The 14,972-nt window shown below is 33.8% G+C and overlaps 1 protein-coding gene across 1 annotated transcript; it reads left to right on the forward strand.

Annotated features, from left to right (window-relative positions):
• The first annotated feature begins 842 nt into the window (after window positions 1-842).
• LOC134682146 (uncharacterized) lies at window positions 843-14,716 on the forward strand. Its single transcript, XM_063541721.1, has 5 exons — window positions 843-1,843; window positions 7,569-7,602; window positions 10,000-10,277; window positions 12,406-12,448; window positions 14,403-14,716. The coding sequence occupies exons 1-5, from the start codon at window positions 845-847 to the stop codon at window positions 14,684-14,686; spliced, it is 1,638 nt and encodes a 545-aa protein (XP_063397791.1). The 5' UTR covers window positions 843-844; the 3' UTR covers window positions 14,687-14,716.
• Window positions 14,717-14,972: the final 256 nt, after the last annotated feature.

Raw genomic sequence — 14,972 nt, forward strand, 5'->3', positions numbered from 1 at the left:
GTCATTGTTATTAACTTGTTTTCACTTAGGCATCTAGTCCCGTCGAATGTTTTCGCCTGTTCCAAGTCAGGACCCTCCGGCTTTAGTTAGTCTTGTATGATTTTAAATTCTAGTTCATTTATATATTTCGGAGTTAGATATGACGTCAATTATCACTGAACTAGTACACATCTTTGTTTAGGGTCCAGCTAAATCACTCCTCCGGGTTGGGATTTTCTCGCTATATTGAAGACCCATTAATGACCTTCGGACTTTTTCCGCTCTTTGGTCGGGTTGACACAATCCTCATTTCTGTTCTATATTTTATTTAACATATTGCGTGTTCTGGAATTGTTGACCTTTTCTACGGAATTCGCGGATAAGTATTAATAAAGAGCAACTATATGAAGCACTAGAGTGTTATTATTCATCTTCCAAACTGTTTATGCAGTAGAGCTTATTATTAATTTTTGATTCCACTTGTTTTATATTTAGGTCCCTGTTTGCTTGTTGAAAACTGCACACACTTGTGGAAACCTATAAGTTACTTTTAGTAAAACAAAGCAACTGTGAAAACTTCAACCATACATTTTTTTTCCAGAATGTTGATAAACATAGGCAGAAATTGGAGACGGCCATTCAAGATATATTTGAATCACACGCAGGGATCAAACATCTTGAATTCAAACCATTGATTTTCGTCAATGCTATGAACGAAGCGGACCAAGAGATCCAAGCTTTACGTCAACGTCTGATGGATAGAGCTAAAGAGCATCCTCAATGGGGTAAACAACTGCCAACAGCATGGGTCCCATTAGAACTATGTCTAGCACAACAAGTAGAGACAGGTATGAACATATTGACAATGGAACAAATACAGATGTTTAATACTAAAAATGAGTCAATGGTATTGACAGATAAGCAGTTGAAAGCGTTCCTTAAAGAACAACATTCACTCGGTAAATTGCTCTACTTTGACGTAGCCAATCTTCGACATTTTGTAATCATAACACCAGCATATTTGGTGGAGGTTCTAAGATCTATTGTCACAGAGAAGCAATTTTGGCCAAAAGGGAAACAATTACAAAGTATTTTCCATACCATGGAGAAAACAGGAGTACTCAGTCGCGACGATATTGATGTCCTTTGGCACCAACAGATGTTTAGGCATATTCTGTCATATAAAGATTTCATAATTGAAGTATTGGTTCATCTTGATGTACTAGTTGCTGAAAGTAGGACAACAAGCGATTTAAGAACTTCACTTGATGATGTTTCAAAATTTATTGTCCCATCAATGATTACAAGGCCAAACAACACGAATTACCTGAGAAACAAATGCAAGACTGAAACTTCAATTTTGCTGTCGTACAAGTTCACAGAGAAAGTTATACCTCCTGCCTTTCCATACAGATTTATTGCTTCTTTTGTAGACATGTGGGGAGTGAAAAATTATGAAAACAAGAAGCGAATGCTTTTCAGCGATTTAGCAGTTGTGGAAGTAGACGACAAGCATGATGTGGCAGTGCAGGTTATAGAAAATAGAGTGGTTGTGTCACTTATCCATGCAGAAATGAAAGAGAACATTGTTCCAACAATTGCAACTTCTGTCCAAGAATGTCTGACTGCAGCTATTCACAGAATTTCAGAATTTTACTCAACTCTTTCAGCAGACTCATCTACCACAGATGAAAGATCGGAGTTACACATGGTCATGCCATTTGAGATTGAGTTTGGAGTTCATTGCAAAAAAAGATTATGTTTTTTTCTTCATAACAAAATACCAACATCAGCAAAATGGCAATGTTCAGAACACAAAGTTCGTCACGATATCAGCTGTTTAAAACTATGGTTTTCAGAAAAGGTAAAATAACACTTTTCCTTTTCCCTTTTGGTAATGCTAGTGTTTGTGAGATGTTCAATTTATTTCGTTAAAATAACGCTAACGCCATTACAAAGATCTTGTTATCAGTCAACGTCATAATCTTCATATTTACAAATATTTCTTTTATTTTCAAGTTGTTTTTATACGCCCGTCAAAATTTTGACGGGACGTATTATGGTATACAAATGTCCGGTGTCCGTTCGTCTGTCTGTCTGTCTGTGTGTCTGTCCGGCGTAAACATGTTGCACCGTTACTTGAGAACGACTTATCCAAATTTCATGAAACTTAATATAGTTGTTTCTTATGATGGTCAAATGATCTGTATACTTTTTGGTGAAAATAAGATTTAAACTTTTTGAGTTACGGCACTTTGTAACTAAAACAGGGGTGTGTTTTTTTCACATGTCGCACCATATCAAAAACGATTCTTGATTATGGCTTAAAACTTTAAACACTTCTTAGTTATATTAATCTTAATATCTGTATACTTTTTAGTGATGATTCAAAAATTCATTTTTGAGTTATTGAGTATTTTGTACGCTAAATTTCTTCTGCCATATGGTACATTCAAATAATACATTGATATTAATTACGAAATACTCCTAAAAAAATCCCACAGAGTCCCTAAGTCTTTACACATGTCTTTGTTATATTAATCTAAAGATCTGTATACTTTTTGGTGATGATTCAAAATTTCATTTTTTAGTTATTGAGTATTTTTTTTTAAAAGGGGGAGGTTTTTTTTTTTACATGTTGTGCCATATCTCAAAAACAATTTATGATTATTGCTTAAAACTTTACACACTTCTTTATTATATTAATCTAAAGATCTATATACTTTTTGGTGATGATTCAAAGTTTTATTTTAGTGATATTTAGTTGTGGTTTTTTTAAACATGGTGGGTTTTAACATGTCCCGCCATGTCTCAAAAACAATATATATGGTTATTGCTTTAAACTTTCTCAGAAACTATTTATGATTATTGCATAAAACTTCCACACAAGACGTCGGGCGTATCATGCGCTCATGGCACAGCTGTTTATTCTATTTATATAAACTCTGCATGGACATTTCAAACTGACATTTCCCCGTTCTGTCGTTGTGTTTCGTACGTCCTGAGTACGTTTTCTGTCATGATTCATTCAACATAATTGCGTTCATAATTCATCATTCCGTGTGTCATTTACTTTCATGATCATTGTTTGGTTTCCATTTATTTTTTGTAGTTTTACTGTGTGTGTTTTTTAAGATTCGCACATTGTGTGTTCATTTGAAATTGTAAATACTTAGGCATGCACACAGCACAAAGAGGGCAACATACTGGATAAACCTTTCTTTTTGTATGACAAGCCCAATCAAGCGTAGCAATTTTACTTTGCCATGGTATTTTGACCTCCTACCACGGTATATTGTACCCCTTTTCTAGTCCTAAAATTTCCAAAATTCTGGCAATTCTAACTCCTTGGTGTAGTAAGAATACACCCATAAGTAGTTTGTATGTATTAAACTTGCTGGAAAAGATATTTTGAAAATTTTACTATGCCATGGTATTTTGACATATTGAACCTTTTACTCTAGAAATTTAATTTACCAAATTCTGGAAATTCTAACTCTTTTATGTAGTTAGATTACACTAATAAGTAGTTTGTATGTATTAAACTTGCTGGAAAAGATAATTTGAAAATTTTACTTCGCCATGGTATTTTGACCCCCCTACCATGGTATATTGAATCCCCTTCTCTAGACCTTTCATTTCCAAAATTCCGGCAATTCTAACTCTTTTATGTAGTAAGAATATACCAATAAGTAGTTTGTATGTATTAAACTTGCTGGAAAAGATATTTTGAAAATTTTACTTAGCCATGGTATTGTGACCCCCTGCGCTATATTGAACCCCCTATTTAGACCTTGAGTTTCCAGAATTCGGGCAATTCTAACTCCTTACCATTATAATTTTACTCTAATAAGTAGTTTGCATATATTTGTCATGCTTGAAAAGATGTTTCGAATTTTTTCTTAGCCATGATATTTTGAACCACTGCCATGGTATATTGACCCCCACCCCCTCATTTACACCTTCCATTGAAAAAATTCTAGCTATTCTAACTTCTTTACATAGTAATAATACTCCAATAGGTAGTTTGTATGTGTTTTACATGCTGGAACAGATGTGTTAAACATTTTACTTTTTAAATTTTGTGGGCCATGGTAATTTGACCTCCTCCCCTTTTTTACCATGGAAAATCAAAACTACCCTTATTTATATATATCTCCATATGTTATAATTACAAATAATTAAATCATTCAAGCTACATGGTCTAGTTATAATGCGTCAATAAGTATTTCGAATGACATTTTGTTGGTAAAGACTTCTGATCACTTATATATAAATACATAGCAAAAATATTTCTTTTAATCAATCATGGTAAATGTATCTCCCTTTCTTGTATGAATGATTTTTTAATCTATGAAAAGCTTTAGAATAATGTATAATGTTCTAATAATCATCTAGGATGAAAAAAAACAGGGGGGTTCAATTTACCATGGGGGTTCAATTTTCCATACGGGGGGTCAATTTACCATATCGGTATTTTGACCCCGGGGTCAATTCACCATGGGGTTCAAAATACCATATGACACCGGTGTGAGAAAAATATTTCTCCTCACCAGTGAAAAATTTGATCTCGGCAAATGATTAGTTGAAATTTGATTATGACGTCAAAAGGTTTTGTTTTCTTCTGAATTTTTCTATTGTGTCGTCATGAAAAAAGGCGACCATGCCTGATGACGTCGCATAAAAAGAACACAAGTTTCTGAAAATCTTGGAAAATGAAGGGAAATAATCATCAGAGAAACAGATTCAGACACTATAACTCGTGCATTAAGATATTTCTCCACTCTCGACAGTTAAATTTTAATTATTTAAAAAGCTCGGCAAGCCTCGCGCTTTAAATAATAACATTTAACTGTCTCGAGTGGAGAAATATCGTAATACACTTTTTGCTGTGTACGAATCTATATTTAATTAATTCAGTTATTCGTTGTTATTCTGGGTGTTCTTGCATTTATTTGTACTGTATTCGCGGTATATGAAACAGTGCCATTAAGTGTGGAGGTTTGGCACAAAACCAGGTTCAATCCATCATTTTTTCTTAAAATGTCCTGTACCAACCCAGGAATATGGCAGTTGTTATCTTATAGTTCGTGTCTATGTATGTTGCTTTTTCGTTTTTATACGCCCGTCTTTTAGACGGAACGTATTATGGTATACCGTTGTCCGTCCGTCTGTCCATCCGTCCGTCCGTCCGTCCGTCCGTCTGTCCGTCCATCCGTCCGTCCGTCGTCCACACTTCGGACAATAACTCAAAAACACTTTCACCAATTTCCATGAAACTTTAGTGAATTGTTTATATCTATTGACGGAAGCTCCCTTTCGTTTTTTTTTAATTTCAGATTTTAAGTTTGGGATTTATGGGGCTTTATTCATAAAAAATGGGGGCTTTTCAACACTTCGGACAATAACTCAAAAAGGCTTTCACCAATGTCCATGAAACTTTGGTGAATTGTTTATATCTGTTGATGTAAGCTCCCTTTCAATTTTTATAAATTTCAGATTTTAAGTTTTGGATTTATGGGGCTTTATTCATAAAAAAAAGGGGGATTTTCAACACTTCGGACATAACTCAAAAAGGCTTTCACCAATGTCCATGAAACTTTGGTGAATTGTTTATATCTATTGATGTAAGCTCCCTTTCAATTTTTATAAATTTCAGATTTTAAGTTTTGGATTTATGGGGCTTTATTCATAAAAAAAAGGGGGATTTTCAACACTTCGGACAATAACTCAAAAAGGCTTTCACCAATGTCCATGAAACTTTGGTGAATTGTTTATATCTATTGATGTAAGCTCCCTTTCAATTTTTATAAATTTCAGATTTTACATTTCCGTGTTATGAATTTTTATGCTTAAAAAAGGGGGGATTTTCCAATTTTGGGACAATAACTAACATTTTCACAAAATTCTATGCAACTTTGATAAATTGTTTATATCTATTGACATAAGCTCCCTTTCCATTTTTATAAATTTTAGACTTTACGTTTTCTTAAGTAATGAATTTTTATACTTAAAAAAGGGAGATTTTATGAAACTTTGGTGAATATATTAATGTAACATCCCTTTTGATTTGTATATATATTTCTAGTTGATCATATAAATTCATTTAAAGCATAAAAGACAAGTTAAAAGAGCAACGGGCGTATCATGCGCTAAAGCGCAGCCCTTTCTTTTTTTTTTGTTGCACTTCGGAGTTCTGTTGTTTCGTTGTTTTCCTCTTATAGTTAATGTGTTTCCCTCGGTTTTAGTTTGTAACCTGGATTCGTTTCTTCTCAATCGATTTATGACTTTTGAGCAGCGGTAATGTAATGGTGCCTTTAATTTCATCCCATTTGACAATCTTTGATTGCAAAGTAATAAATTGTTATTTTTATTGACAATAACCATGATGGTAGGATACTTTTAAAATTCCTAAGACTGTAAGGGGATGGATAGAGCTTGATTTTTAAATGATGAAGACATAATCTTCAAAAAAATATTTAAAGTCATTTTGTTTAGTTTCTTGTGTTGCCTATTCAGACATCTGACTCGGATTTCTTTTGAACTGAGTTTTAATGTGCGTATTGCTGTTGATTTGTTTTTCTACATTTGCTAGAGGAATGGGATGACGGTTGAGAACTCACAAAACAAGTTTAACCCCGCCGTATTTTTCGCCTGTCCAAAGTCAGGAGCCTCTGGCTTTTGTTAGTATTGTATGATTTTTAATTTTAATTGGTTCATTAAGATGGTTGGAGTTTAGAATGGCCTTCATTATAACTGAACAAGTACACATTTTTATTTAGGGGAAAACTGAAGCACGCCTTTGGGTGTGGGATTTTCTTGCTGTGTTGAATACCCAATGGTGGCCTTCGATAGTTATTTGCTATTTGGCCGCGTTGACATCTCTTTGACACATTCCCCATTTTCATTCTCAATTTTGTGAAACATTACAGAATTAGAATGAAATATCCGTGATAGCACAGTTAATTTTTTAAGATAAAATAATTTTATTTTTGAATAGCCGAATGATAACTTAACATTTCTCTGTCAACGTTTGTTTATTTACGACTCCGCCACGAAATACTACCATGGTTGAACTATTTACTATCATTTTGACAAATATTTGATATATTACGCTGATCGGTGATAAACAAAAACAGCGTTTAGGTTTGTCTCTTTAAATCCTCCAACAAAATGTGTACATATGTACAAGTTTAACATTTTAGAGTGAATGTTAGCTTGTTTATTTTCATTCTTTTTTAAATTCTAAAGGTAGTGCAGTTACTTGGAATCTGTCATTTTGTTAGTCCGTGAAGCCAGTGAGAAGGCTGATTGTACAATATACATTAATGTATTGTTCTTATGTAATATTGCAGCAACAGTGGTTTATCAATGTTTTTATTTCATAAATCGACTAAGATAAGAATGCTTTTTTTGTTCTAACTGTTAAGTTTCCCATGCATTTGACGTACCACAAGAAATAAATTGCAACATAAACTTGATTGGCAAAAACTCAGGACTAGCAGTGCAGATCCGTCCTTTATCACTCAATTCGAGGTTACATTTGTATGTATCAACAACATTGACTGTATACATGCTTTCTCTTGTAGCTGCCTCGTGAAAAATGTGATGCATCTTGCAATGGTATGTATGTACTAGAAACCAACTTAAGATACCGCTAAAAGGTCTTTCAACCGGGTCAACTTTCAAAATATCTAGATATTTGTATTTATTGATTGATTGCTTACAAACTGTGTGACTCTCTTTTGCTAGTGAATAATTACAATAGTGATAATCCGATATCCCAATATTATTCAAATAAAAAGATTAGGTATACGGGGTATATATTTCCCAATTGATACGATATTTCCGTGCTTGCATTTCCTATCATGATTTTCTTGATAGAGGGTTGCTGCTCACAAGGAAGCTATTAAACCAAGTGTTCCAAATGGTGAAATTGAAATAATCCCTTCGTAAATTTTACGGACGCCATCACGAGTTTGTTGACCGTTATGGAATAACCGTTTCACAAATGATATCGGATATGTTCCTTACGTCGTAACTACAACCCCCTTCCCTTTCATGAATGTGACCTACCGAATTAGACTATTTACCGGATTTGTTATCACATAAGCAACACGACGGGTGCCACATGTGGAGCAAGATCTGCTTACTCTTCTGGAGAACCTGAGATCACTCCTAGTTTTTGGTGGGGTTCGTGTTAATTATTCTTTAGTTTTCTATGTTGTGTCATGTGTACTATTGTTTGTCTTTTTCATTTTTAGCCATGGTGTTGTCAGGTGTTGACTGTCCCTTTGGTATCTTTCGTCCCTTTTTTATGATTGGCAATGAAAGAAATCTCAGGCAGAAACCAAATGACCTAGACATTATAAACTATTGGTCAGCGGACGGCCTTCAACAAAACCAAACCCGAATGGCAAGCTATAAAAACACCGAATTGTCAAATTATAATCATTCAAACGATACAAAACATGGCCTGATATGATCTTGATTTACCCGCCCCTTTAAATATTTGTATCTTATAAATTCAAACTTCAACAAAACGCTGCACGACTCATTTTACTAATTATTTACTGTTAATTCATTTAAACACTATAATTCTGCTTCTATCGACAAAACTTCAGAGCAGCGTTGCTTTTGATATATTCATGTTCTTATAACTTGTTTAACCTGACCTGTCCATGTATTTGTTAATACAAAATCGTTATGTATGTATTAATATATAAAAGAGAGGCGAAAGATACCAGAGGAACAATCAAAATCATTGCGAAAATAAACTGACAACGCCATGGCTTAAACATGAAAAGACAAACAGACAAATAATAGTACAAAAGACACACAACATAGAAATCTAAAAACTTATCAGCACGAACCCCACCTAAAACTGGGGGTGACCTCAGGTGCTCCGGAAGGGTATATACCATATAACATTTCCCAATCTGTAAATTACCTATAGATACAAAAAATGTCAAAAACCTGGCATCAGTTTAATGTTCACACAAAAGAACAATGTTGTTTCATAATGAAACACACAATAACCATTGACGATGTTCCTGACTTGGCTTACCTCGTTCAAAATTTTCTTGCTTTTCCCCTCTTCAACAGCACTATCATATCATGCGATATCAAAAGTTTTAAAAAACTTAATGTTTTTAATTTATTAAACATCAAATAAAGTAGTACAATGTGTAGCATATATCAGGCTTATTAAATTGCGAGGTGAAATAAGTGTTTTTGAGATTGTTATATTAATTGGTGGCTTTACAAAAAGTGATATGCAAAACATACAATACACATAGATGCAGACAAACTACTGAGGACAATGTTATTGTAATTTAAACAATATACATTACCATTACAGACTAAAGTATGACAAAGGAAAAGAAAGCCAGACCAAATTACTTTACCTACTAGAATTTAATTAGACTATATCATACGAAAGCCAGATCAAATTACTTTACCTACTAACATTTAATTAGACTATACCAAACGAAAGCCATGCAGATCAAATTACTTTACCTACTAGAATTTAATTAGACTATACCATACGAAAACTAAATCAAATTACTTTACCATATAGAATTTAGTTAGACTATACCATACGAAAGCCAGATCAAATTACTTTACCTACTACCATACTAAATATTTTTCACTCGTCATAACCGACACACATGTTTGTTATGGTATATGTTTCTTTAACAGTAACAATAGTTGTCAATGACACTTTTCAGCGATCTCATCATGTTTAAGTAACTATACACTTGTACTTTATTGAATATAAGTATACTAAAATCAAAACAACAAATGGTACACTGCTAATGTTAAATACTGTTGAACGTGTTTTACAAGAAAGAAACACATTGTATTTTCTTCTTTTTTTTTTTTGGGGGGGGGGGGGGGGGGTCAAGTAGCACTCTTTAAAGGACAGACTGAATTTTTATTTTAATTGATTATTGTAAATTCAACATTCATTAAGTATAAATTTTCTCATTTATTGTTATGATTTTTGTTTGTCAATAGGGTTAGGAAGAGTTGAAAAGGAACAATCTCCATCGGACAGAGCCCTAAGAAGACTTGCTTCTAGTCTTGAAGTAAAAGAATGTCGAGAATTGTTAATCAGACTTGGATTAGACACAAAAGATTTGAATGATTTACAAGAAAAACTTGCTCACTCGGCTTTTCATGTAAATGATTTCAAATACACAGCCATGTTAATATGGAAGACAAGCGTGACTGATTCGTCCTTCAAGACCATTGAAGATAAGTTTGGTGAAATAGACAAACACTTACTTTGTGAGGTATGAATAAACATAAACTGCCTTTCGTCTCACCAATTTTATAGTTAGTTACAGACTAAGCATAACAAAAACTTAAAGTCCAGTTCACACAGTGTCCACATCGTTAACAGCCATATAGAGATGTGGTATGAGAGCAAACGAGAAAACTATTAAACAAAGGTAAAAAAAATAGAATGTGAACAATTGTGTTTTACATTATCTCTCTCAACAATGACCAAAACTCAAACACCATAGTAATCTATTAAATGCACAGACATGATAAGATTTTAAACAATCAATAGCCAATAGCAAGAAACCCAACAGATTGATGATTACTGAATATTTACACGATATCAATGATGGCAGAAAGTTACCTACTACAACCACTTGATTACAAATCTAGGCTGTGAACAGTAACACAAGAAAAATGTGGCGAGTAACACTATATTTGTTAGCTCTAAACATTACCTTCAGCCTAAAACATTGGTGTAACAGCATAATGTACGAATAAAAGTTAGTGAGTTCTCAATATTCCACTCAACATCAAACACTTGTGTACCAACATCATTTCAGGAACAGTTATGAGTTCTTATCACTCAAACTTAAACATAAATGTTACAACCCAATGTAAGAACGATAAGTTTGTGAGTTTTTAGCATTTTTCTCAACCTCAAACAGTGGTGTAACAACACAATGTCATAAACAACAGTTCGCGAGTTCTCACCATTCCGCTCAACCTTAAACGGTTTACTGGACACTTTTAAAAATATTTTATTAAACAAATTACTGCAATAAGTTATGATGTGTTTTATAAATTTACTGTTTGCAAGGGTATGCATTATTCTAAATACTACGGATTTTCTTGTTCCAAATAAAGATCAAATTAGCCGTGTTTTGCCCAACGTTTTGGTTTTTGTGCTTTTCAACTTTGTACTTTTTTTTAATTTCTTTACTATTGTGATCTTGGCGTCGCTGGTGGGTCTTATGTAGACGAAGCACGCGTTTGGTGTATTAAATTGTAGGCCTGGTACCTGTGATAACAGTTAGCATGTCGAAATGTCCTATTGAAATGTAGATTTGGGTATTTCTCTATCCGTAATGTTCTTGCATTTATTTGTACTGTAATCCTGTCATGAAATTTTATCATTTTAGTGTTTTATTTTACAATGTCATAAAAGCGGGAGGTTTGGTTAGCCGCAAAACCAGGTTCAGCCCACCATTTTTATTAAAATGTCCTTTACTAACTCAGGAAAATGGCAGTCTTATCTTATAGTTCATTTTTTTGTGTATTGCATTGTCGTTTTGGTTTTTTGTAGCACTAAAGTGTTTCTGTTGTTTCGTTGTTTTCCTCTAATAGTTGATGTGTATACCTCAGATTTAGTTTGTAACCCGGATTTGTTTTCTCTCAATCGATTTATTACTTTGGAACAGCGGTTTACTACTGTCGCTTTTATTTACGATATTGATTACCAATATATCTGGTATATGCATAAGAGTCGAAATAATGCATTTCAATACCAATACATATTAAGTTAAATATTCCAGCTGTTCTTATTAATTGTTGCTGTTATGAGAATCATGCAACACATCATTTCAGTAGCTTTGAATCTTGATCAGAGATGACTGAATCAATCCGTATGTGTACTGCACCGACATGTTGCGCTAGATTTCAATGAGCTAGTTCACATGATAAAAGTCCACAGGAAGACGACAGGTCACCTAGCCCAGACACATTAGTCTGGCTCCAAACAAACCAGAACGCATGAAGCAGGGGAAGCAGCATCTGTCAATTTTCGTGTAATCTGTCGTTGGCTTGGCATGGACGGGTAAGACACTTAGACACTGCACGCTACAAAGAACCTACCGAGGCAATCAATTTCGATGAGTGTTTTGTGTTTTAGATTACACAGACATGTAATTTTCTGTGTGAAAAATGTATCATGCGACCCATGGAATATTAGATTAGGTCTTTTTTCCCCTTTCTGTCAAGGGAACGTCACAAATTGTGTGAATAACATATATCTAACTTTCGTATTCATATTCCTTTGTTTGTTGTAGTTAGTATTTTATTATCTATAAAAAGTATGCAGATAATCGTATAGTAAAACAGTTGATGTATTGGTATTATTGTTCATCCCTTTAATTTCAGGTGAATAGAGATGTAAATGTGGATGATGTGCTGAAGAAATTTAGTAAGTGTAAAAGAGGGACGAAAGATACCTGAGGGACAGTCAAATTCATAAATCGAAAATAAACTGACAACGCCAAGGCTAAAATGAAAAGAACAAACAGACAAACAATAGTACACATGACACACTGAGAAAACTATAAAATAAACAACATGAAACCCACCAAAAACTAGGGGTGATCTCAGGTGCTCCGGAATGGTAGGCAGATCCTGCTCTACATGTGGCACCCGTCGTTGTGCTTATGAGATATCAAATCCGGTAAATAGTCTTATTCGGTAGGTCACATTTATGAAAGGGAAGGGGATTGTAGTTACGATGTAAGGAATATATCCGATATCATTTGTGAAGCGGTTAATGATATCCTTGATTTTAAGAATACTTATAATACATTTTGCCGAGTTGAAATATTCACTTTGTTACACATTTAGAATTGGGTAGCCATGTAAACAAAATAAGTAAAGACGATATTCGATTAAAGAAACAATTTAAAAGTAAACGATACCACTGCAAGGTAATTCCTAGGCAAAAAAAATCTAACTAAATCAAAAGTAAAAACAGATGCTCCGATAAACCTAGTTATACATTTAACTGAAAACTGTCATTAGGTCAAGAGTCTCTGGTTGGTTTGAATAGTTCAAGGACAAATGTAAGGTGGTTTTATAGTGGATGATCAGCAGTCTATAGCAGGTTGTAAATATACTTTCCCAAAATAAAACTGCAGTCACATGTATCTTTTGTTTGTTTAATACATATTTCACAACTCTCCGACAGACATTGTCTATCGAATACAAGGCCGTACAAGGCTATTATCAAACATTAATTACACTTCATCAGATGTAACCAAAGGATCTTGTACAATAACACTGGAAAGTGTGTGTTATTCCATATATGGGAATGGAACAAATAAGTAGGTAACATATTGGAAACTTGGCATAAAATGTATCTTTCATTCTTACTCAGAGTACATAAAAGTAAAATCACAAAAATACTGAACTCCGATGAAATTCAAAACGACAAGTTCCTAATCAAATGGTAAAATCAAATCAAAAATTCAAAAGCTTAAAACGAACGGAAAACAACTGTAGTGTGCCTAACTTGGTACAGACATTTTCTTATGTAGAACATGATGGATTTAAGTTGGTTTTATAGCTAGCTAAACCTTTCACTTGTGTGAGAGTCGTAAAAAATGCCATTGTACTGACAATGATGTATGAACAACACAAACAGGAATCTTCTGTTCAGTAGTTGTCGTTTGTTTATGTGGTTCAGCAGTGTTTCTTGTTTCTCGTTTTTTATATAGACCGTAGACCGTTGTTTTCTCGTTTTAATGGTTTTACATCAGTAATTTTTTGAGCCCTTGATATCTTGCTGTTCGATGTGAGTCAAGGCTCCGTGTTGAAGATCGTACCTTGACCTATAATGGTTTACTTTTATAAATTGTAACTTGGATGGAGAAATGTCACATTAGCACTCCTATTACATCTTTCTATATCAATAGACACTATAGGTAAAAAAGTCAAAATAGGTGTATAGCAGTCAACTTTTTCCATGACACAAACACATTGAATGGATGTATAACTACAGAGACAAATCAAATAGAGGAACGAAACACGAAAAGGCACACAGACAAAGCACACCAGCAAAAACAAAAGAAACAAGACAAAAGATTCATCACTGACGCTCAGATTTACCTATTTGGCAGCATTCCTGGAATTATAAGATAAAGTACTAGAACTTCTACATCATTTATTAATGTCATGCAAGCGAGATGTCTATCTAGCTATGAAATCAGGTATAATCTACGATTTCTAAATAAGGAATGCATGTACCATTTCATATGAAAATTGTTTTCAATCCGTTTGATGAGTTTGAGCTTCTGATTTTGCCATTTGATAAGTGACTTTTCGTTTTGAATAATTGGTTATAAAGTTATCATGAAGTGAAACCTTACTTCCAGATATTCTAGAAGATCGAGCGAACACAACACCTACGAACGCTACATTGCAAGAATTGTCAAATCATATCGGAAATAGCAGCATGCAGCTAGGAGTAGAACTAGGATTGCGGAGCGCTGAGATTCAAGAAATTCAAAACGATCATAGCTGTAAACTGTTACATCAGAATAAAGAAATATTAAGAATTTGGAGCCAATCAAAATTTCCAAAGCCAACGATTAAAGAACTGATTAAAGCTTTACAACGAATTGGAAAAATCGATTGCCTGCGGGAAATATTGTTTTAAACAGTTCTTAACAACTTTTGTAAATGTAGATTTTATAAGAATACATGATTTATCTTCTAAATTAAACTTTTTAAAAACCAAAAAATAATGTGCGTATAGTAGTTGCTTTATACTAACAAGTGTGCACACGTTTGGGTTTTCTGTGACAAGAGTCGCAGACTCGAGAAAAACAGATCAAAACACAAAACTTAACACTATATATGGACTTGACCACAACAATTTAACCGTGTTCATTGATCCATGAAATGAGATCAAGATTAGATGAAAACTGTCTGACGAGAATGAG

Source organism: Mytilus trossulus, chromosome 8, assembly GCF_036588685.1.
Source record: "Mytilus trossulus isolate FHL-02 chromosome 8, PNRI_Mtr1.1.1.hap1, whole genome shotgun sequence".
Classification (NCBI taxonomy): domain Eukaryota; kingdom Metazoa; phylum Mollusca; class Bivalvia; order Mytilida; family Mytilidae; genus Mytilus; species Mytilus trossulus.

Excerpts from the sequence above, each read along its gene's own strand:
- LOC134682146 (XM_063541721.1), top strand. The coding sequence starts at position 845 with ATGGAACAAATACAGATGTTTAATACTAAAAATGAGTCAATGGTATTG. Across the intron at positions 1,844-7,568 it reads AACTATGGTTTTCAGAAAAG|CTGCCTCGTGAAAAATGTGA; the intron begins GTAAAATAACAC and ends TTTCTCTTGTAG. Across the intron at positions 10,278-12,405 it reads ACAAACACTTACTTTGTGAG|GTGAATAGAGATGTAAATGT; the intron begins GTATGAATAAAC and ends CTTTAATTTCAG.